The sequence below is a fragment of the Phyllostomus discolor genome, chromosome 10 (assembly GCF_004126475.2).
Source record: "Phyllostomus discolor isolate MPI-MPIP mPhyDis1 chromosome 10, mPhyDis1.pri.v3, whole genome shotgun sequence".
NCBI lineage: Eukaryota > Metazoa > Chordata > Mammalia > Chiroptera > Phyllostomidae > Phyllostomus > Phyllostomus discolor.
In genome coordinates this window covers 83693673-83713839 of record NC_040912.2, presented here as the reverse complement: position 1 = coordinate 83713839, position 20167 = coordinate 83693673, and the positions used below count along the sequence as shown (strand labels likewise).

At 57.0% G+C, this 20167-nt stretch overlaps 1 protein-coding gene across 4 annotated transcripts in view; it reads left to right on the top strand.

The window, feature by feature from the left end:
• The window catches only part of HIPK2 (homeodomain interacting protein kinase 2), a 166945-nt gene that overhangs the window by 115042 nt on the left and 31736 nt on the right, over positions 1-20167 (top strand). For 2 of the 4 annotated variants that reach the window (XM_036010956.1, XM_036010955.1), the window contains exons 3-9: positions 3791-3914; positions 4183-4302; positions 6352-6438; positions 8366-8550; positions 13516-13678; positions 17885-18011; positions 18935-19056. In XM_036010956.1, the coding sequence (XP_035866849.1) occupies positions 3791-3914; positions 4183-4302; positions 6352-6438; positions 8366-8550; positions 13516-13678; positions 17885-18011; positions 18935-19056 (928 nt within the window). Of the gene's footprint in view, positions 1-3790; positions 3915-4182; positions 4303-6351; positions 6439-8365; positions 8551-13515; positions 13679-17803; positions 18012-18934; positions 19057-20167 lie in introns of all 4 variants that reach the window. The other 2 variants (XM_036010954.1, XM_028525428.2) reach the window with 1 other exon arrangement.

The window sequence follows — 20167 nt, the reverse complement described above, 5'->3', positions numbered from 1 at the left end:
TACAGATGTGTGGAGAGCGCCTGCCGTGCCCCAGGTGCGCTGGAGACACAGCGGTGACATGGGGCCTGGGCGTGCACTGACCCTGCCCTGTGCCTGGGGCCACCCCTTCCTGTCCCCTCACCAAGACTCGGCTCGGAACTGCTCCCGGGAAGCCCTCCCTGCTTTGTCTCGCTGCCCCAAGAAGCTCCTCCTTCGTGTGCTGGGCGCACGCACAGCACCTAGGATGTGGGCGGTAGGCATGCTGCTGCCTCTGACCAGACAGTGGAGGTGCCGGACCACCTGGTCTAGTCGTCCCCCTTCAGCACCCGGGAGGGTGCATGGCACATAGTAGGTGCTTAGGGGGTGGAGGCTGAGCATTCGAGCACATGAGTGAGCGAATGGAGCTCGACCCCAAATCTGGCTTAAGGACAACCATTGGCAAGACTGGCGTCTCCGTCACTGCAGCGCAAGTAGCCTCAGCCACCACTGTGCATAGCATGGGCTTCAGGTGTGCCGAACAAGAAGAAGCAGATTCTAGACTTGACCTTGAACTTCCAGGAGCTCGGAGCCTTCTGGACTAGCAGAGCGGGGGACCCAGCACCTGCCGGGTCACAGCAGAAAGGCCTCCAGCCCCCTGAGGATTTCTGGGGGCCAGGTGGAGGAGCGCCTTCCTCGCCCGAGGGCGCCTGGCCTGGGTGCTGAGCCGACGTCTGTGCGGCATCACTGGGTGCGCTTCGGAAGGGTCAGCGCGGGCAGGTATGTGGACCTGTGTTCAGAACAGCGGTGGGTGCTCGATTCTTCTCTGTGGGACCCGTCTGGTGGGTCGTGTTCGAGCCTTCATTTCACTGGTTGTACCAGCGCAGAGAGGCCGGGGGGGGCGGGGGGGACACAAGCTATATTGGTGTACCGTGGGTGCGGAGGAAGGACGCATCCCTGTGGGTGAGGAGGGGTCTCGGGGTAGACTGGGAAAGGCTGAAACCACAGACAAGAGACCAGCGGGGGTTACAGGGGGCCTGGGCTGACCAGGGCTCGGCCACGCCGCGGCAGTGGCAGCCGGGTGGCGAGCTGGATGTGAGAGGGTGAAGCAGAGAGAGGCTGTGGGGGACTGACTCTCGGGGGCCTTCCCTGCCCCTGCTACTCCCCTTGGCTTTTTTGCTGTGATTTTGGGGAGCCACCTGCAGGTAGTGCTCTGCCACCCTCAGAGCTGGCGCTGCTCAGGGGAGCGTGGGCTGCAGGCGCACACCTGTCTCGGGGCCCACGCTCCTGGGGCGGAGGCCTGCCCCTCCTCGGGCTGACCCCTGCCCTTTGGGCCCAAGCTTCCATCCCTTCGCGGAGACCGAGCCCCTCTGCTCTCCTTTGTCCATGCTCCCGTAGACCTTCCCATCTGAATCGCGTATTTCAGCACTTCCTTATGCTTCATAGGGGTTTATTCCAGCAGCAGATCCTTACGGACTGAGTGGCCACCAGACGCCAGGCACTCTGCTGCCTCGTGGGCTGAGCAGCAGGAAGAGGCAGTCGGCGGGTCACTGGGCACGCGCTGCCCAGCGGCCTGCATGGCACTGCAGATGGACACTGACCGGTGTCAAGGGAGGCCCGTCTGCGGCAGCGGCGATGACGCCACACAGGTCTGCAGGGGAGAAGGGGGCAGCCGTCTGAGAGCCGGCGGAGAGCGCGGGTGAGGCGGCGGCAGCAGCAGCCTTGCATGAAGGCCCTCGGCCCAGCAGCCGCTTAGGTATCTGAGGCACTGAAAGGAAGCCAGCTGGACCGGAGCTTCGAGAACTGGGAGAGTGGACCGATCCCGGGGGGCCCTGCAGGCCGTGGGAGGGATTAGGTCTCGTTCTGAGTGGGGAGCCTTTGCAGGGCTGGAGGCCAGGGGAGGGGTGACGTGGCCACTCAGCTGCTGCACGGAGCACGGATCGGAGGGAGGAAGCGCCGGGCAGGGAGCTCCAGGCGAGACAGGGTGGCTGGCGGCGCCGGCGTGGTGGCAGCTGAGGTGGGGAATCAGGGCCCAGTCTGAGGTGTACCCTGGAGCTGGTCTTGCTAATGGGTCGGGTGGTGAGGACAAAGGGGGGGGGAGAGGGCTCGGGTCATCCCCAGGAGCAGCAGAGTGGTGGTGGCAGGGATGAGCTGGGGGTAGGGACAGTCCCTCTTAGACAACCACATTCGCGCGGATTGATTGTGAAACCTCCCGGCGGCGAGGCCAGGCCGTCAGGACGTACAGCTGGGGCTGAGAAAGGCTCCAGGTGGGGCCAGCCATTCGGAAATAGGCGTGGAATTGGAACCCGTGGGTGTGGACACGATGGTGGGTGACTTAGAACCACAAACACTTGCTTCCTGGAGGTGGAAGTCCCAGATCAAGGTGTCAGCTGGAGGGGACAGGGACAGGACTGGCCGTTAAGGAACCCGGGGGCCCTCGCCCCCACCCTCCTGGGAGGACGCAGGCTTGGCTTGGAGGAGAATCGCGTCTCGCTGCCCGGGCTTCAGCCCCCTACAGGCACCCAGCACGGTGCTGATCTCCAGCTCGGAGGATGGGCAGACACTCCTTTGCACATGCGAAAAATCAAGACTTTGTAACAGGACCTCTTGGGTTTGGTTTTGTTTGTTCAGTACTGTTATGGAGAGGGACAAATGTTAGCAGTGAGAGCTAATTTATAAGAGCAAGGGGGGGAGACGCTTTTTAAGTGGGGAATAGTAATTCAGCTCGAAGCACCAGGCGAGTGGAGGTGGTTTCTGATCACACCCTTCCTCCCCGCCCGCGAGCAACATGGGTGATCGTCACCCAGGCAGCGAAGGCCCCCCCAGCTCCCTCACGCCCGCCCCGGGCTGCTGCAAGGGCAGGCAGGGGCGCTTCACGGTGGAATCGAGTGGGGGGTGTTGAGAGGAAACGGAAGGTGGGCTAGTGCGTGTCCTACCCCCCAGAGCGCCTGGAGCCACATTTTTGAAAACACAATCTGTGCTCATCACTCATACTCGGAGCTCGGTTTCCCCGAAACGCACCCCTGCCTAATGACGGCAGATGCTTAGACAACAAGATGCACTCTGGTCCCCCTGGGTTTGATGACTGACCACAGGTGAAATGTTCAGAGTTCAGGCAAGTCCCTGTGGCAGCTCCAGCGGGGAACCTTCCCTGGCGTGCGAAGGGCCACTGTTCCTGCAGTGGGGGATGGGTTTAGAGTGGAAGTCTGACCGGTAGCCAGCCTGGTGTTCATGAACACGGCTCTGTAATTGCAGTATTAGAGATTTTTTTAGAAGCTTTTTAGAAGTGAATAAAAAGAGGATTTCCTAGGGAAAGTGGGATACAAACTCCTAAGAAAGGGATCAGTAGCAAGGACGGGTACTGGATTTCATCCCATTATTCTGGGTGGAGGCAACTTGCTTACGCAGTATATTATTGAAAACAGAATACCTGTACTCGGGAATTCCTTTGTGAAACCCGGGCGTTCTTCTAAACATCGGTTTCCCGAGTTCTCAGCTACAGGAGAGAGCCCCCGGGCTCCCCCACAGTGGTTCTGAGCTCACCTGGTTGGGGTGCAACAGGAACGGAATCAACGGGTGAGGACCCCTCTCGGTCCGCCCCAGAGCCACAGACCAGCCACCTGGCGGGGCCCCCTGCTGGTGGGAGGACCAGGCCCAAGACTGGAGGGGTCGCTGCCACATGGCGAGAGAAGCACAGGCCCTCTGGCGGGGGGGGGGGGCGTGCGTCCGTGATGGCCCCCTGGGTCTGGCAGACAGGCTGTGAAGTCGGATTCGTAGCGAAGTGGCTGCCCGCATTTCTCAACGGCTAACGCTTCCATCCATTCTTCTTCCTTAGGGCCCCCGAGATCATCCTCGGTTTACCGTTTTGTGAGGCCATTGACATGTGGTCCCTGGGCTGCGTCATTGCGGAGCTGTTCCTGGGCTGGCCACTGTACCCGGGCGCCTCAGAGTACGACCAGGTGGGTCCAGGTGGCACAGGTCCCCACGCCAGCCGCTCCCGCCTCCTCTGGGTCAGCGGTTCGCTTACGGCACGGCACGGGGGTGAGGTCGTGGGGTGTCCCTTCGGCTTGCTTCCCCCTCTTTATTCCCCTTCCTTCTCCCTTCTTCTGTTTTCTACTTCTCCTTTCCCTACAACACTGTATTTCTCTCCAAGGCACTAGAGCCGTTAATATGCCATGCGTACGATGACGGGAGACACCCTGACCTCCTTCTCATCTTTCCTTGCAGATTCGGTATATCTCGCAGACACAGGGTTTGCCGGCTGAATATTTATTGAGCGCAGGGACAAAGACAACTAGGTTTTTCAACCGTGACACGGACTCGCCGTACCCTTTGTGGAGGCTGAAGGTAGGACGAGCACGCCCTCCCTCCGTCACTCACCAGCGCCCAGCACCCCGGGAAGGAAGGCTCGGCCGCTTAGGGGGCAGCTGTGCGTAGCGGCCCGAGTCGTGGGGGAGGGGTGCTATTGGGGTACGTGGATGAATTTGAACGTTCAAAAGCACCACCCCCGATTGCTGAACTCCCAGAATGTAATCAGGGAAACCGTAACGGCCTGTCTGGTTTGCACGAGGAGAGAAATCAACCAGCCCCTGTCCTCAAGGGGCTCCCAGTCCGGAGGGAGACCAAACACGTGGCCCCCATAATAAGGACCCCCGTTCCTGGTGGGAGCGGAGTGCGGGAGCCTCTCGCGCTGCCTGCGGCAGAGGGCCCCGGAGGGGCACTGGAGGCGGGCCCTACAGGATGAAGAGGGTCTTCCAGGCACAGGAAACACCCAGACACCTGCGGCATCTGGGACCCCCCCGGGGCGGGGGTCCATCCCTCCAGCCGGCAGGTGGTGCCACACACGGTTGCACACCATGAACTCCGGTGGTTTCACTCCAACGGAAGCATATTTTGCTTTCACTTTTATCTGCACCTAGTAATTAAAATTAATGTATTTTCCTGGAAAATAATGCTAGTCTTCAGCGTGTCTTATGTTCATTTTAGGTGCTGCCCTTTTTTGCAAGAGAGTGGGTGGGTGGTTGTTGTTAGTGTTTTTTGTTTTTGGGTTGTTTTTTTTTTTTTTTTGATGAACTACAGCCACATTCTAGTATAATTTAAAAATAATGTATGGGATCTAATGAACAAAATGAACAAACAAAATAGAAACAGATTCATAGATACAGAAAACAGACTGACAGCTGTCGGAGGGGCGGGGCTTAGGGGCTGGGTGAGCAAAGTGAAGGCACTGAGCACAGAAAGCACAGTGTGGTGACGACAGGGAAAGCGGGTGGTGGGAGGGGGCCGAGGGGGGTGGGGGATAGATGGTGATGGAAGGAGACTTGACCTCGGATGGTGAACACACAACACAACACACAGATGGCATATGATAGAATCGTATGCTTGAAACCTATGTAATTTTATTAACCAGTGTCACCCCTGTAGAGTCACTAAAATTTTGGGGGGGGGGGGACAAAAGAAAGATAATGGGAGGCCAAGAGTCACAAAAGATCTGGAGGCTAAGCGAGCACTCTCAGGCTGTTGGTGCAAGGCTCAGGGTCAGGCCCAGAGAAGAGGAGGAGGAGGAGGAGGGCGAGGCCAGGCAAGGGCAGGGTCCGGGTCCACTTCCACGTCTCAGCTGAGCGCCCAGTCCTACTTGTCCAGCTGTCCTCGGGGTCGAAGCCTAGATGTTAGCAGCTCCACACGTGCTGTTCTCCAGGGAGACTTTGAGGATCAATTACCTGTGGTCCCTGGATGCGTCCCGAAACCCACAGTGATGGGAAGCAGCAGCTTCCTGGACCGAGGCCAATGGGGGAGCTGGACGTGCGCATCCCTGTCCCAGGTGGGAGGGCAGCATAGAACACAGACTCCGGAGCCAGCTGCCGCTTACTGGCCGTCCAGCCTTGGCGAGCTCCTTAAGCTTTCCATTCCTGCTTCTCGCTCTGGAAATGGGCTGGTAATCATCCTACCTGAGATGGCTATACAGAGTCTTAAGTGAGTGTATGTGCTTTAAAATAGTGTCTGGCACATAGTGAGAGCTATATGTGTAAGCATTTGATAAAAAAAGTAAATTAAAATTTTAAACCACGTGGAGGAGGGCTTCTGCTTTTCCACATGTGGGACCTTACCCCTTAAATCAGGGAAGAGTGTGGGGTTGTCACAGGCACCTGGTCCACCTCGAATCCTCCAGACCCGATGCAGAGCAGGTGTCTGTGGGAAGGAAGGAGAGGACCACGGTGGTGTGAAGGACGGAGAGACAACGTAATTAGTGCGCGGGCCACTCTAAGAGGAATCAACGTCTCCTTCCCTGAAAGGCGGGGGAAAGAACCCCCGTGAGACACAGAAGCTCTAGGCTTTAAGTTGCAGCGACCAGGAAATAATTCAGATGACCAATTGGCTTTCGCCTCTCTTGACCAGACGCCCGATGACCATGAGGCAGAGACGGGGATCAAGTCAAAAGAGGCAAGGAAGTACATCTTCAACTGTTTGGATGACATGGCCCAGGTAAGCCCCGTGGGTGAGCGTGCAGCGGCAGCCCCTCAGAGACCAAGCACAGCCGGGCTTCTGCCAGAGCGTCATAGGGTCGACTCGGCTGCCGTGGTTGCCCTTGACCCTAAACAAGGACGTGCCAGCCTGAGGAAGAGGACCACTGGGCCTGAGGAACATTTTTAAAACCCAACAGCAGCTCTTCAGAAGTAGCGCCGGCTTATTGGCTCCCCTCGGTGGAACAGTGCTGGCCAGTCCCACGGGCGTTCCCACGAGAGGAATTTAAGCCCGGGGGTGCGTTTGAGTCTCATGCCCTCGGCTCGGTGTTAGTTCCCAGGGCCGCCGTAACAGGGCACCTCACGCCGGGCGGCTTGAGATGGCAGGCATTTCTTCTCTCACGGTTCTGGAGGCTCAGAGTCCGAAGTCAGAGCACCAGCAGGGCGTGCTCCCCCGGAAGACTCCAGTGCGAACGCGTCCCTTGCCTCGCTGCTGGCTCCTGGGGGCCCCTGGGACCCTCAGTGTCCCTACATCCCCCCAGTCTCTGCCTCCTTCTTCATGTGGCTTCACCCAGGGCTTCTCCCGTCTCTGCATCTGAGTCTCCCTCTTCTTCATCCTATAAAGACACTAGTCACTGGATGTAAGGCCCCCTGATTCCAATGTGACCTCATTTTAACTAGGCACACCTGCAGACACCCAGTCTCCGAGTCAGGGCGCATTCACAGGTACCGGAGGTTGGGGCTCAGACCCGTCTGTTGCGGGGACACAATTCCTCGCACCGCACTGGGTCTCTCTCGGCGCACTGCAGGGACCACAGGCTCTCGCCTTTGCGCCCAGGGAAGCTGCGAGGGCTGCAGCTCTTTTCAGTGTAAGGACACGTCTGAAATAAAGCTAGGGGCCATTCACCGCCCAGCACGCCTCTCCCTGAAGGTGCAGGTAACCACACATCCTGATGCTGAGTGACGTACGCTCGTCAGTTGACCAGAAGCTCCGACTGTCCTAGAAAACCAAAACTGCTTTCCAGGGCACGTTGTGGAAAACACAGAAAGCACCACAAAACAAGTCTCTTAAAGGCTGCCCTAGTCTCCAGACTTGATCTGGGAAGAAGAATCCCGTGCTCGGATGCCCTGCCTGTCCCAGCAGGGGCAGTCACCACCTGCAGAGGTGGCCCCAGTGAGCACAGGGACTGGAGCGTGCTGGCCGCCACTCCGGGCACTGCCCGAGGACCCACACCCTGCAGGTGTCGGGAGGGCACTGAGCCCCCGGCGCTCCCCTCGCAGGTCAAATAAGTAACCCTTTTGCATCTTATTGTGTCCTGCTCGGTTGCGGTTACTGTTTTGGGGGGGTTTGGGGTTTTTTTTTAAAGATTTAATTTATTTGTTTTTAGAGAGGGAAGGGAGGGAGAAAGAGAGAGAGAGAAAAACATCAATGTGTGGTTGCTGGGGGTCATGGCCTGCAACCCAGTCATGTGCCCTGACTGGGAAGCAGTTACTGTTTTTAATCATGGTAAAATGCACAGAGCCTACAAGTTACCATTTCACCATCTTTAAACTGCACTTCCAGGAGCATCAGGTACACTCACATTGTTCTGCAGCCGGTCCGCAGAACCCCGTTCATCTTGTGGCTCCTGTCAGTGAGGTGCGATGCGGGTGCATTTCGATTTGACGGATTACAGCAGGAGGGTGTACATCCCGCCACTCACACAGACCGGCAGCGACCCCTCCCTTCCCCGTGCGGGGGGGCCCCTCTGCCTCTCCTGCAGAGAGCACCGCCGCCTCCCGTGGGCAGTAGCCGTGGGCAGTAGGGCCTCCAACAGGGCCAGCCCCGCCCGTGGCGGTCAGGAAGGGGCAGCTGAGAGATCGGGGTGGGGTGGCAGAGAAGAGGGAAGTCGGGGAGGCGCAGGGGAGGCACGGCGGAGTCCGGGTGACCTGCGCCTGCTTGCTCCCAGGTGAACATGGCCACAGACCTGGAGGGGAGCGACATGCTGGTGGAGAAGGCCGACCGGCGGGAGTTCATCGACCTGCTGAAGAAGATGCTGACCATCGACGCCGACAAGAGGATCACTCCGATCGAGACCCTGAACCACCCCTTCGTCACCATGACTCACCTGCTCGACTTCCCCCACAGCACACAGTAGGTCCCTGCGCGGCGCCCCGTGCCAGGGCTCGTCTACTTCTCTTTACATCCCAGAGAGGGGATATTTAGGCTTCGCAGCCACACGGCCTCTGTGGCAGCCGCTCAGCTCTGCCGTACTAGCTGAAAGCAGCTGCAGACGAGACGTGACAAATGAGCGGGGCTGCGTCCCAATAAAGCATTATTTATAACACAGGTGGCGGCCAGATGGGGACCCTGAGCCGCAGGTTGTGTCACACCCAAAAGGAGCAAACGGTGGAGCGTGGGGAAGTTCAAGGCCGGGTTGGCCCGGACTCTGGGTGTCTGTGCGTGAAGGGGGTGCTCAGAAGGGTCCACGAAGCAGAGCCACTCTTGGTGCCAAAGGTCACTCCTGGGGCCCTTCCAGGGAGGACTCTGCCTGGGTGGGGTGGGTTCGCTCATGCCGTGGGCTGGGCGCTGGGGGGCCGTGGGGGACAAAGCAGATGGGGCCCCTGCCCACGGCAGCTTACAGGCCAGAGGGAAGAAAGGTCCAGACAACGAGGTGCTCCCAGGGCAGGTAGAGGGTGTGACGAGAGCAGGTGACGAGGGAGCCGCACTTGGGACAAGGCAGCAGTGACAGCGAAGGGTGGGCGAGAGGTGACCAGCGGGGAGGCCGGGGGAGTGGCCAGGGCCCACTGCCTGGGTGGAGACGCCTCCCCCATGGGTGGGCCCTAGCCGAGAGCTGCAGGGCAGAGCGGGGGGGTGGGGGGGGGGGCCCGGGCTGAGCCGGGCAAGCCTTCCGTGTGCAGGGTTCGGGTCTGGATCCTAAGACCAGAGGGGAGTCAACGAAGGACTTGTGAGCGGGGAACCCACTGCTCGGAGTGTGTTTAACAAAGGTCTCTCCACCGCTGCCCAGTCAAGTCCATGAGCCGAGAAGAAATGGCCGTCACATTTGGCCGCTTGGAAGCTGCTGGTGACTTAGAGCTGTCCAGTGGGTGCCAGAGGCGGGAGCCAGCCTAGCAGGTGGAAAGCCTGAGAGAGGGGGGAAGAGTCCCCCAGGACCCTTTCAGGAAGGGATGCCGTGAGAGGGTGGGAAGAAATGGAGGTGACTGGGGAGGGCCCTAGGGGGACTTGCTTTAATGTGGAAGAGACTTGAGCAATTTAAAGTGCTGATGGGACGTGTCTGGTAGCACGTGGGAAGTTAAAGGACGCTCGAAGAGAGGGTCCCTGAGACAGTGGGCGGGGCTGGGGTCCCGAGCGGTGTCACTGCGCATGAAGGGGGGCGCTGGTTCGGCAGAAGGAAGTCGAGGGAGCCCTTCCGACAGCTCTGTCTTCTCTCGCGGAGAGCGAGGTGCCTCGGAGAAAAGTTTAGGCAGTGGAGCAGCAGCGGGCAGAGGAGACCGGCAGAGAAGTACAGGAGAACTGTCGAGTGTGGAGGCTGGACAGGAGTAGTGGGGTATGACGGACTCCCCCCTGAAGGCTGGAGAGAACGGTGGGGTTCGCCCAGGCTGGGGCTTCGCCAGGCCGCCAGCGGGAGGACAGAGACTGACAGACTCGTGATTGGCCATGGAGCACTGCAGAATGGGTGGCTGCTGGGGGCTTGGCTGGAAAGGAAGGAAGGAAGGACAGGAGGGGCCCAGAGACACTGGTGGTCTCATCAGCTCAGAAACTGTTACTTTAGTTGTCCGATGAGCCAGAGGGGTGGCAGCATGGCTCATTTGGGACGGGGTGCGTGGATCTGTGGTCTGCGGAAGTGGAGCCGTTCCAGGTTGGACAGTCCAGGGAATCCATGGCTGGCACTGACCACAGGCCCCTGGAGGTGAGAAGTGACCGAGAAGCTGGGGTTCTGGCAGCTGATCGGCGTGACCTCTGGTGTCACCCGCGGTGGGCTGGTCACATGTTAAAGTGCAAGGCCGCGCCCATGGCCCAGGCCCAGGAGTGAGGGGCAGAGGAAAGGCCATGGTGGCGAGAAAGAGGGCGAGAGTACTGGCTGGCAGACGCCGCAGTTACAAGGTGCCACTGCGGGGCTGAAGCAGCAGGAATGTGTCTCCTTACAGTTCTGCAGGCCGAGACCGAGGGGCTGGGCAGAGCCGGTTCCTCCAGGCCTCTCTCCTCAGCGTGTGGGTGGCCGTCCCCTCCCTGTGCCCCTGCACGGTCTTCCTTCCACACGAGGCTGTGTCGTGACTGCCTCCTCACAGTGAAGCGGGTCGGGGCCCACACTAGCGACCCATTTTACCTCTGTAGAGATCCCATCTCCAAATTCAGTCTCATTGTGACGTATGGGGGTTGGAACTTGAACATGAATTTGGGGGGGGTGCAAAGATCAACCCATAATAGAGAATAATGAGGGATATCACTTCAGCCGGGAGGCCCTCGGGGTGAAAGTCACACCCCTGGGTGTCTGCAGGGAGGAGCAGGGTGCTCAGGAGCACCGGGCGTGAGTTGGGGTCAGGAGGAAAAGGGGACGACGTGAGAAGAGGCTGGGCAAGAGAGACCTTCGCAGACTGTGGCTGACCCTGCTGTGACCAGACTCAGGTGGGGCTGAGTCTCAAGGCTAGACTTGACCTTAACCAGCCTGCAGGAAATGAGCAGGTGGCACCTGCCACAGCTGACGCTTCCTCTAATTTCACGTCTGTTCTTTGTGAGTTGATGTTACGCAAGTCAAATTGCATTGCAGCAAACAGCAAGTCTTTAATTTAGAACCGTGTTTGAGACAGCCAACTCGAGCACAGAGAAGGGACTTGAACCCGTCCCTTGCAAACTCCCGTTACGGGATTTGTCCCGTTTCTGAGTGTGGTTGGGGCACTTCAAGTGGGTGTCAGTCTGTACACAGAAGGAAGGCGGGCTTGGTGATTACTGGATAGGCCCCCAAAAGATTGGCCTTATGTTCAGGGGTAAAGCGGGATGACTGAGAAGCAGCTGTGGGTGGGGGGTGGAGGGGGTGCCCCATTAGCCACCTGCGCTAAGTCAGAGAGCTGCCCAGGAAAAGCGGGAGTCAGGGCTGGCTGCCCCCCGTCCTGTGTATCTGGGCCGTGAGGGAGCAGCAGCGGATGCTTCACTGTGCCGGTGAGCGCCGAGCACGGAGACCTGAGCATCGCCTTTGCATTCGGAACGTGGTTTGGGTCCCGGGAGGACCACTGACCACTCAGAACTCAGGAAAAGGGCCTCAGAAGGCAAGATGGGTCTCTGAGCACACCTAGGCCGCTGAGCACACCTTACCTGCGAGCAGGCCTAATCCCTGAGGGTCCCTAGAACTTCCTGGGAAGACCAGGGGAGCTCCAGGGGGAGGAGAAACTGCAGAGCCACCCGCTGCAGCCCCCTCCCTTGGAAGGGAGCTCACCGTTTCTCTGTACCGGGACTCTGGGGCACACGTTCCTTAAAAACCATCCTCACAGAAGTAACCCAAAGTGCAGGTGCTAGACCATTCCAGGTAGAAAATTCTGAGTCTAAAAGCTTTTGGTTGAGTTGTCACAAAACCACTGAATGCTTTCAATACATTCCCAAGAGGAATGGTTGCTTTATTCCATCAGCCGCCGTGGGAAAGCACTTAGCGGTGTGCTGAGGACTCGGGGATGCTCAGAGCAGGCCGGCTTTACCAGCCAGGAGGTCCTTCCGCCGTTGGTCACGCCAGGGCACGTTCTCCCCCTCTCCAGGGCCCACGGTCCGCAGGTGCTGACTTTGAGTGCATCTGCGGCCAGTGTGAGCAGTGACTACCTGGGGGTGGGGGGGGGGAGTGTCTGAGCCCGTCTGAGTCCATTTGGAACGTCTTGTGTGGGAAGGAGGTTTGGGGGTGGCCCACAAGCACCAGCTTGGCCCAAAATACGGCGTGCCATAGTATGCAGACGTCTTAAAACAGTAGAAGATCATTTTATTTATATTTAGTCATTACATTATAGTTAGTAAGTCTTTACAATTCAACTTTATATGCTGTTTTGTCATCTCGAATATTATTAGCATGTAAGGAGAAGTAAGTTTCCTTACAAGACACAGAAGTGAGTGAGAAACAACAACTAAATTCTGGACACTCTATGGCAGATCTTCAAGAACTTGGGTGAGGCCCCTTGTGACTTTGCTTCGCCTCAAAGCTGGCGCCAGCAACAGTTTTACATTTCCTTTCATAATTAGGGTTTTGTTTTGATGCATAAATGCGATGAAGAAAGAAAAGGGGAGAGAATATTTTTATTTTAGTAATTGGGCAAGAATTAGAAAACAAAAAGAAAAGGGGGAAGAAGTTAAAGAGGATGGGTGTGTGTGTGTGTGTGTGGGTGTGTGTGAGTGAAGAAGATTGCCTGTAATTAGCCCTTGACCTTGGCAGACTCCGTGTCCCCTCTAAACTTCATCCTTGCTCCTAAAATAGGGGCATCAGTCAACCCCCTACTCTCGTGGTTGCTGTAGGACGGAGTGCAAGGGTCTTGCACACAACCACCGCAGCTCTCAATCACCGTTGGCCACTATTATTAATTATTAATACTATTACTGTTCTCATTGTGTGCACAGTTCTGGTGGGGAGAAAGTGGGCAGTAGGGTCATGATACTGGGCTGGCTAGTTCCCCGGCTGGCCCCTAGATGGCGCCAGTGCCCCAGAGTAGCTGGGAAGTTGTCGCCTTTGGGGAAGGTGGAGGCCTGTCGTGAGCTGCTGTTAAGTGTTCCCAACTAGAGAATTTGCACGTCTGTCAGTGGGCCAGAAGCCATACTGGAAGCTGAGAATGAGCAGTGACTCTGGAGACAGATCCGCAGTAGAGAAAGAGTCAGTGAGAGCCATCGGGTGGGGGGATGAGGGGCTGCGGGGAAACCCCACCTGTCCAAGGTGGGCGGACTCGTCTGAGTAACACTGGCTGTTCGTTGCACACGCGGACTCCTGGGAGAAGCCCAGGACACTCGGACCCGAAGTCACCCTCGCCGTCTCGTCCACCACACTAACCGCTCCTTCCTTTTCTCTTGCCTCTTTCTCCCCCTGTTCCTCTTCTCCCTCCCTCGCACCTCTGCCTCTGCCTCTTGCATGAACAGCGTCAAATCGTGTTTCCAGAACATGGAGATTTGCAAGCGTCGGGTGAACATGTATGATACCGTGAACCAGAGCAAAACCCCTTTCATCACGCACGTGGCCCCCAGCACATCCACCAACCTGACCATGACCTTCAACAACCAGCTGAACACTGTCCACAACCAGGTAAGCGGGTACAGAGAAGGCAGTGGCAGGGCTGACCGGGGGTGTCAGGAGCTGTGCTCCCCCAGCAAAGCCGGTCGGAAGCCAGGATGGCTCTGCTGTGTTTCCAACTCTGTGAAGGGGTTCGCTTTGAGGTTGCTTCCTGTGGGAGCCACAGGGACTCGGTGTGACAGGTGGTCCCTCCGAGCAAGCTGTGTGCGCCCTCCCTCCAGGGGAGTGGTTTCTGAGACGGCTCCTCTTACCGCTTCTCCCCGCCCGGATGTACGAATACGATACAGGAGATGCTGTGATCCTTGTAGTTGGCACATGCCTGCTGCAGAATTCCAGAACTGGGACACTGGCGGTCACCCAGCGTGGGCTCCTCTCCCTTGTCCCCAGACTGCAGGGTCTGTGCAGCCTCCTTTCAAGACAGAAAAACCTGTCCTTCCTCCAGGTCATGGGGAAAATCAGTTTATCAGTCTGTCGCCAGAATCCCAGCCCCTGGAACTGAGAGGAACCAGGAAACTAAGGTTTTCTCTCCACAGATTTCCAGCCTCTTGCAGAAAATTAGCAGGGCAGCTAATATGCAGGGAACAGTCACAGACTAACTAATCTCTAGGCCCTGGCTCGGGCAAGCTCTGCTGTCCAGGCGCCTTTTCTTCCCATCTTCCAGTCCCCCTGGCTCCCCCAAAGGCATCTCCCCAGACTCTTTCCGTCTTAGTATCAGTGAGCAGTGAGAACAGTCCTGTGCTCGCACGCGCACACACACACACACACACACACACACACGCCTCCAGAAGGACGGAGTGCCTGTGTTCTGATCCTGAAGGGTGAGCGAGCACCTTCACCTGGCCACGCCCGGCCTTTTGACAAGCCCCTCCTGTCGCTGGGAGTCGCGGGCCCTGCCTTTCCCGGCCGCTCCTGGAGCACCCTAGGTGCTCAGGCCTGGCTATACTTCCAGCCTACTCTCGCCCTCTGCCTCAACTAACTCCAGGGGAGCCCCCCAGCATCTGCTGCCCCCTGGGGGGCCACTGGCCTTCTGAAAGCTCTCCTGAGTGGGGAGAGCCAGTGCCCTCTGAGGCCTTGCCTGCCAAGACACCGACATCCCTCCCAGCACCTAGCCCAGCCCTCGGGCCAAAGTGTCCACGGCCAGACCACCTCCCACCGCGGCTCTGTTCCTCGTCACCAGAACCCCCACCCCAGGGAGCGGGCTGGTCTGTGCAGCCAAGGGCATGGAGGGGAGGGGGGAGCCATTTAGAAGGGAAGGGTGGAGCGCCAGGCCCAAGTACATAGACAGTGTCTATTAGGCCGTCATCGGAGACTTGTAAACAGGGGTGGTGACACGCACAGTGTAGTCTTTTGGAAAGAATGTTCTGGCCTCTGTTCCCAAAAAGAACTGGAAGAGAAAAAGTGGAGGCCAGAACATCTCTGGTCAGGGCCTCCACTGGGGAAGGAGCGACAGACACAAGCCGATGGGTTTCAGGGCCGGTTCGAAGGAAGGAAGGAGCAGCAGGCCCCGTGGCTGACCAGAAGGTGGGACAGTTGGGGACCCTGGTGCCCCAAAGAGGGAAGCCCACAGCTCCAGGCCTGTGGAGAGTCTGGACTTCGGCCTGTGGAGCGGAGCAGGCAGTGGGGAATGTGGACGTGGGGAGCCCCGGGGCCATGGGGACGCGGAGAGAACCGAGGGGAAGTACAAGGCCCACACGTGCTGCACACGCTCCCCTCACACTCATGCCTGGAGGCCAGCCACGTGACACTGCACAGACACGCTTAGTGTCACAGCCCAGATCTTAAATTGTGGTGGATACTGGCCAGCAGTATCCATCTCGGCTGCGGATGTTCGTCAACACGCGAGAAAAACATACACAACCAGGTCCTGTGGGGGAATAGGAACAGCAGGGCCACTCCTCACGTGGGGAGCACGCCGCTTGGCCACCATCCCTGGTGGGGAGAGCACCCCGTTCCCCCTCCAGAGAGGCTTTTTATTGGGTTCGTTTGAATAAGAATTCAGGTAAAAGCTCATTACTCATTGCTAGGAAGTAAGGATCACACAATAGATAACAAGGAACTCTGCGGGCCTATTTTGAGTCATGGTCAAAGAGCTGTAAGACTTTTAAGGAACAAACTAACTTCCTCCTTGGACCCTTCTCATTCAACTGAGAGCATTCTAAACAAAGAAGGTTTCACAGGAGTTTACCTGTTCTTTCTTAGGCCTGATCACCCAGGGAACCCACCTTTTCCATCACAGGGCTGCACCACCCTGTCATTGTTTCAGGCTTAGGTGGAGCAAGGGAAGTAAGGCAGCCAAGGGATAAGGAGATTTCCTCCTGGACGATGAGGACTCAGGCTATATCACAGCCGAGGAGTGAGGGTCCATCACCCCCTTTTGCTGTAGCCCCCAAATCCTTTCTTGGGGGCCTCCCACGTGATCATGCCTGTCTTAGGTCGCTCCCCCCCTGGGGAATCTTACCCATCATTGGCTAACCGACCAAGCTTTGGGGTTCAGTTATGAATGAAGCAGCAGAAGCAGCGCTCCTGCCAGGGAGAAAAGCTTTTGTCTCCTTGCTGGCTTACGGTTCCAAGGGTGTTCCCTTAGCCTTAGCCTTGGCAGGGGTTACAGCTTCTGATACCAGGCAGGGCGGTTCCCAACATTAAATTGCAGACATGCACGCCACACCACATAGTACTCACCCTGATACAAATTAACTTGTTTTGCACTGAAACGCAGCATAAAATCTAAGTATAAAAAAAAAAACATGTAAAATGAGCCTATCCTTTTTTGTGTGTCAAATCTGACACACATACATACCCTTCTTGTGGTTCTGCTTTTGTACGTGCCCAAAACGACCTTGTGGTCCTTTCCTCCTTATTCTTCAGTCCTGTAACCCCGAGTGGCCAACCTTCTTGCAAACCATGGTGACTTTAAAGCCACTGGTACCCTCCACCTACTGTGCTGATGGATCGGTGTGGGAAAAGCTAAGATTCCCAATTCAGAAATTACTTTCCCTCTGCCGCCTGGCTTCACGCGGCAGAAGTCCAGTCTCCAGTGGCCCTGCTCCCTGAGAGAAAGGAGAGAGGACGTAACTTCTCCATTTGTCTAACCCATCTCCATTTCGATTCTCCTGACCCACCAGGATCTTTCCTGTCTGCCTTCCAGGCCTGGAAGCTGGACACCAGTGTACGAACCCACACACTCACAGAGCAAACCCCAGGCTGAGCGTGTCCCCTCTCCCTCCCTGACTCCGCAGCACAGTCCTCTGCAGTAACTGCTGCTGTGCGCCCAGCTGGGCGTATCTATAAACAGTGCTGCCCTCAGACCCGAACAGGAGGGCCCCTTCGAGCCCTCCCCCCGGGATGCGTGCTTCCACGCCACGCTCTGGGTACCTGGGACCCTGGCCCTGCAGGAGCCTCTTCCTGGATTCGTCCTCCTGAGTGTGGACTGCGCCCACAGCCCCTCGGGTTGTGGGGACAGAGCTGGGACAGGAAGAGAAGGAAGACGGGTTCAGCTTGCCCCGTCACCATGTTCCAGGACAGAACCCAGGAATGCAGGACTCCTGGACTCGAACCTGGCTTTCCCTATTGCGATGAAGGTGTATTTGTCAAATTTGAAGGGCACAACATAAATCATTTTTAGCCTAATTTTTAATTTTTACTTATTGATTTTAGAGAGGAAGGGAGAGAGAGAGAGAAACATCCATTTGTTGTTCCACTTATTTATGCATTCATTGGTTGATTCTTGTATGTGCCCTAACTGGGGATCGAACCTACAGCCTTGACACATTGGGACAATGCTCTAACCAAATGAGCTGCCTGGCCAGGGCTCTAGCCTAACTTCTAACTTTGTAGCGTTTGGACCCCTGGCCAGTGGGCACCCCCTGGCACTCTGGCCTGGGCCCCCCAGAGAGCAGGGACAGGCCTGTGCATCAGCACCAGGGGAACCGTCACAGGCAGCTGCAGGCCTCGGCTTCTCCTTGAGACTTTTCAGCTGCACGCCCCCGCCCTTCTGTTTCTGCCTCTTCGCCCTTGAATTTTGTTTGTTCGTTCTCCTTTGAGTTCATTGATTTGATTTAGGTTCGTGTCTCCCAACATGCCACCCGCCCTCATCTTTTATTTTTGTTTATTTTTGTTTAATCCCCGCCATTCCTTTAGGCTCCCACCTCCACCAGTGCCACTATTTCCTTAGCCAATCCCGAGGTCTCCATACTAAACTACCAATCTGCACTCTACCAGCCCTCAGCGGCCTCCATGGCCGCGGTGGCCCAGCGGAGCCTGCCCCTGCAGACGGGAACAGCCCAGATCTGTGCCCGGCCCGACCCCTTCCAGCAAGCTCTCATCGTGTGCCCACCCGGCTTCCAAGGTAAGGAGGGGCGGGCCGACCTCTCACCTGCTGCTGGCAGGACAAAGCCCCACCCTGTTCTGTCAGCCGGCTTCCCTGGGGCAAAGCCCTCCGCATTCCTTTCTGTCCGCGTCACGGGACTCCAGGCCCCGTCCTACTGTGGCCAGCCCGGAAACAGCGGGACTTTGTTGTTCTCACCACCTGCCAGCGATGTGGGCCCTGGCCTGCTGTCTGTGAATAAGCACTTTGTTTGGGGCCCCACTGTTATGCTGTATCAGCTCTGGGGCTTCTCACAGGGAATGTCCTCTGTGGCTCGTCTGCAGAAAAGTGCCCCCCACCCCCACCCCACCGCCAGCACAGCCCCAGGTCTCGTGAGGAAGATAAATCGGTCAGAAAAGCACCTCCCAGGCCACCCCCCACTGATTCTTCAGCCACACACCCGCACACTCTCCCCCTGAGACCGCCAGGATGCTGGAGTTGACCACGTACTTAGTCACAGTTTACACGGAAAGCGTGAGAATCTGATTTTGTGGACCCCATGGGGGAAGCCTGTGCGTGGCTGCCGGGTTTCAGAGGCAGAGCCCCTGCGAATGGACCCCTGCGTCCTCCCCCACACGCGGCGGTGACGCAGTGACCTGTGCAGTGCGTCTTCCTGCCGCAGCCCCTGTGCTCCTGCCGTGATCCGTCGGCACCGCTGTTCCCCTTTGGCTTTACGAACTCCTTAACTTCCCCTTCTAGCCTCTGGACACATTCGTGGTGGTTTCTGTGGGGTTGTCGTGGTTTAAAATTTAAGTTAAAAACTGAAGGGGAGACTACCGAAGGAGCAGGCGAGACCCGGAGGGGACTGGAGGGGAGGGGAGGGGAGGGAGGGGAGCTCTCCCTCCATCGGCCAGGCCCATCACTCAGCCCTCTCTCCCCGCCCACCTGCCCGCTGCCTGGAGCAGGACTGCAGGCCTCGCCCTCCAAGCATGCTGGCTACTCCGTGCGGATGGAAAATGCTGTTCCCATCGTCACTCAAGCCCCGGGAGCTCAGCCTCTCCAGATCCAACCAGGTCTGCTCGCCCAGGTAATTCATCATTCCTCGTGTTGCCATTATCCATGTTAGTGCTTTCCACAGAGGAGATATTTCTCCGCCGAGTCCCTCCCTGGCAGTGAGTTAGGTGCTTGGAGTCGTTAGAATCTCTCTAATATTCTGGATGACCCCCGAGTGGATTACCCTTCCAAGTGCCTAGCTTACCTTTCCAAGCAGAAATTCAGACATGGGGGGAGTCTGGGGAGGAGATGATGATGATGATGATAATGGTGGTATCTTTGTAATGCAAACTAATACAGGAGACCTAGGTTTTAATCCCAACTCTACTAGTAACTCTCTAACCTGAGGTGTGTCAATTAACATCCCTTTGCTGCCAAAAGAAACCTTTTCCTTGTAAAATAGAAATTACTTTTTAGAACCAAAAAAAAAGCCTTGGAGATGATTTCTTCACTTTGTACTTAAAAAGGCAGGGTCCCAGAAGTTGTGAGCTGGCACCTTCTGTATCTGTTCACCTGGGTGCCGATGGCAGCACGAGATCATGCAGGTGAAAGTGATGAAAGATTCGCAAAGTGTTGTGGGGGTTTAAGGTAACGCGTGATGCAATGCTAATAGTAAGGACACAGACTTTAATAACAGATACATTGTCTCCGTGCCAGGCACCTTACAGTTCTGTTTGATTTAATCCCCACTTTTGACAAAAAGGGACAGTGAGGCACAACCGCGGGCTGCATTGTCACAGTCACACTGCATTTGGAGGCCAGAGGCGACAGCAGCATTTAGGCTGCATCCACCAGCATTGCTAGGGCACTCCGGAGGGCTCAGAGGGCTCGTTCTCACAGCACTGAAATGGGACGGTGTGATCACACCCTCTCCTTCTGGGCTCACCTCCTCAGGGCGCCCAGAGACACGCCCCCTTTGAAGGGCCTATGAGGGTGGGGTGGTGGGAGGAGAGGGCCAAGTGGACACAGCTAATGCGGAGTGGATTCAGAAGGCCCCACCTCTAACCCTCCGCACATAAAATCCTCGAAAGGGTTTAAATATTCAGATGAAAAGAATGACGCCCATTTTCTGGATACATTTAAAGTAACTAATAGTATTGGGAGTGCTTTTGCCTGAAACCTAAAGATTTACCCAGAGAAAAATG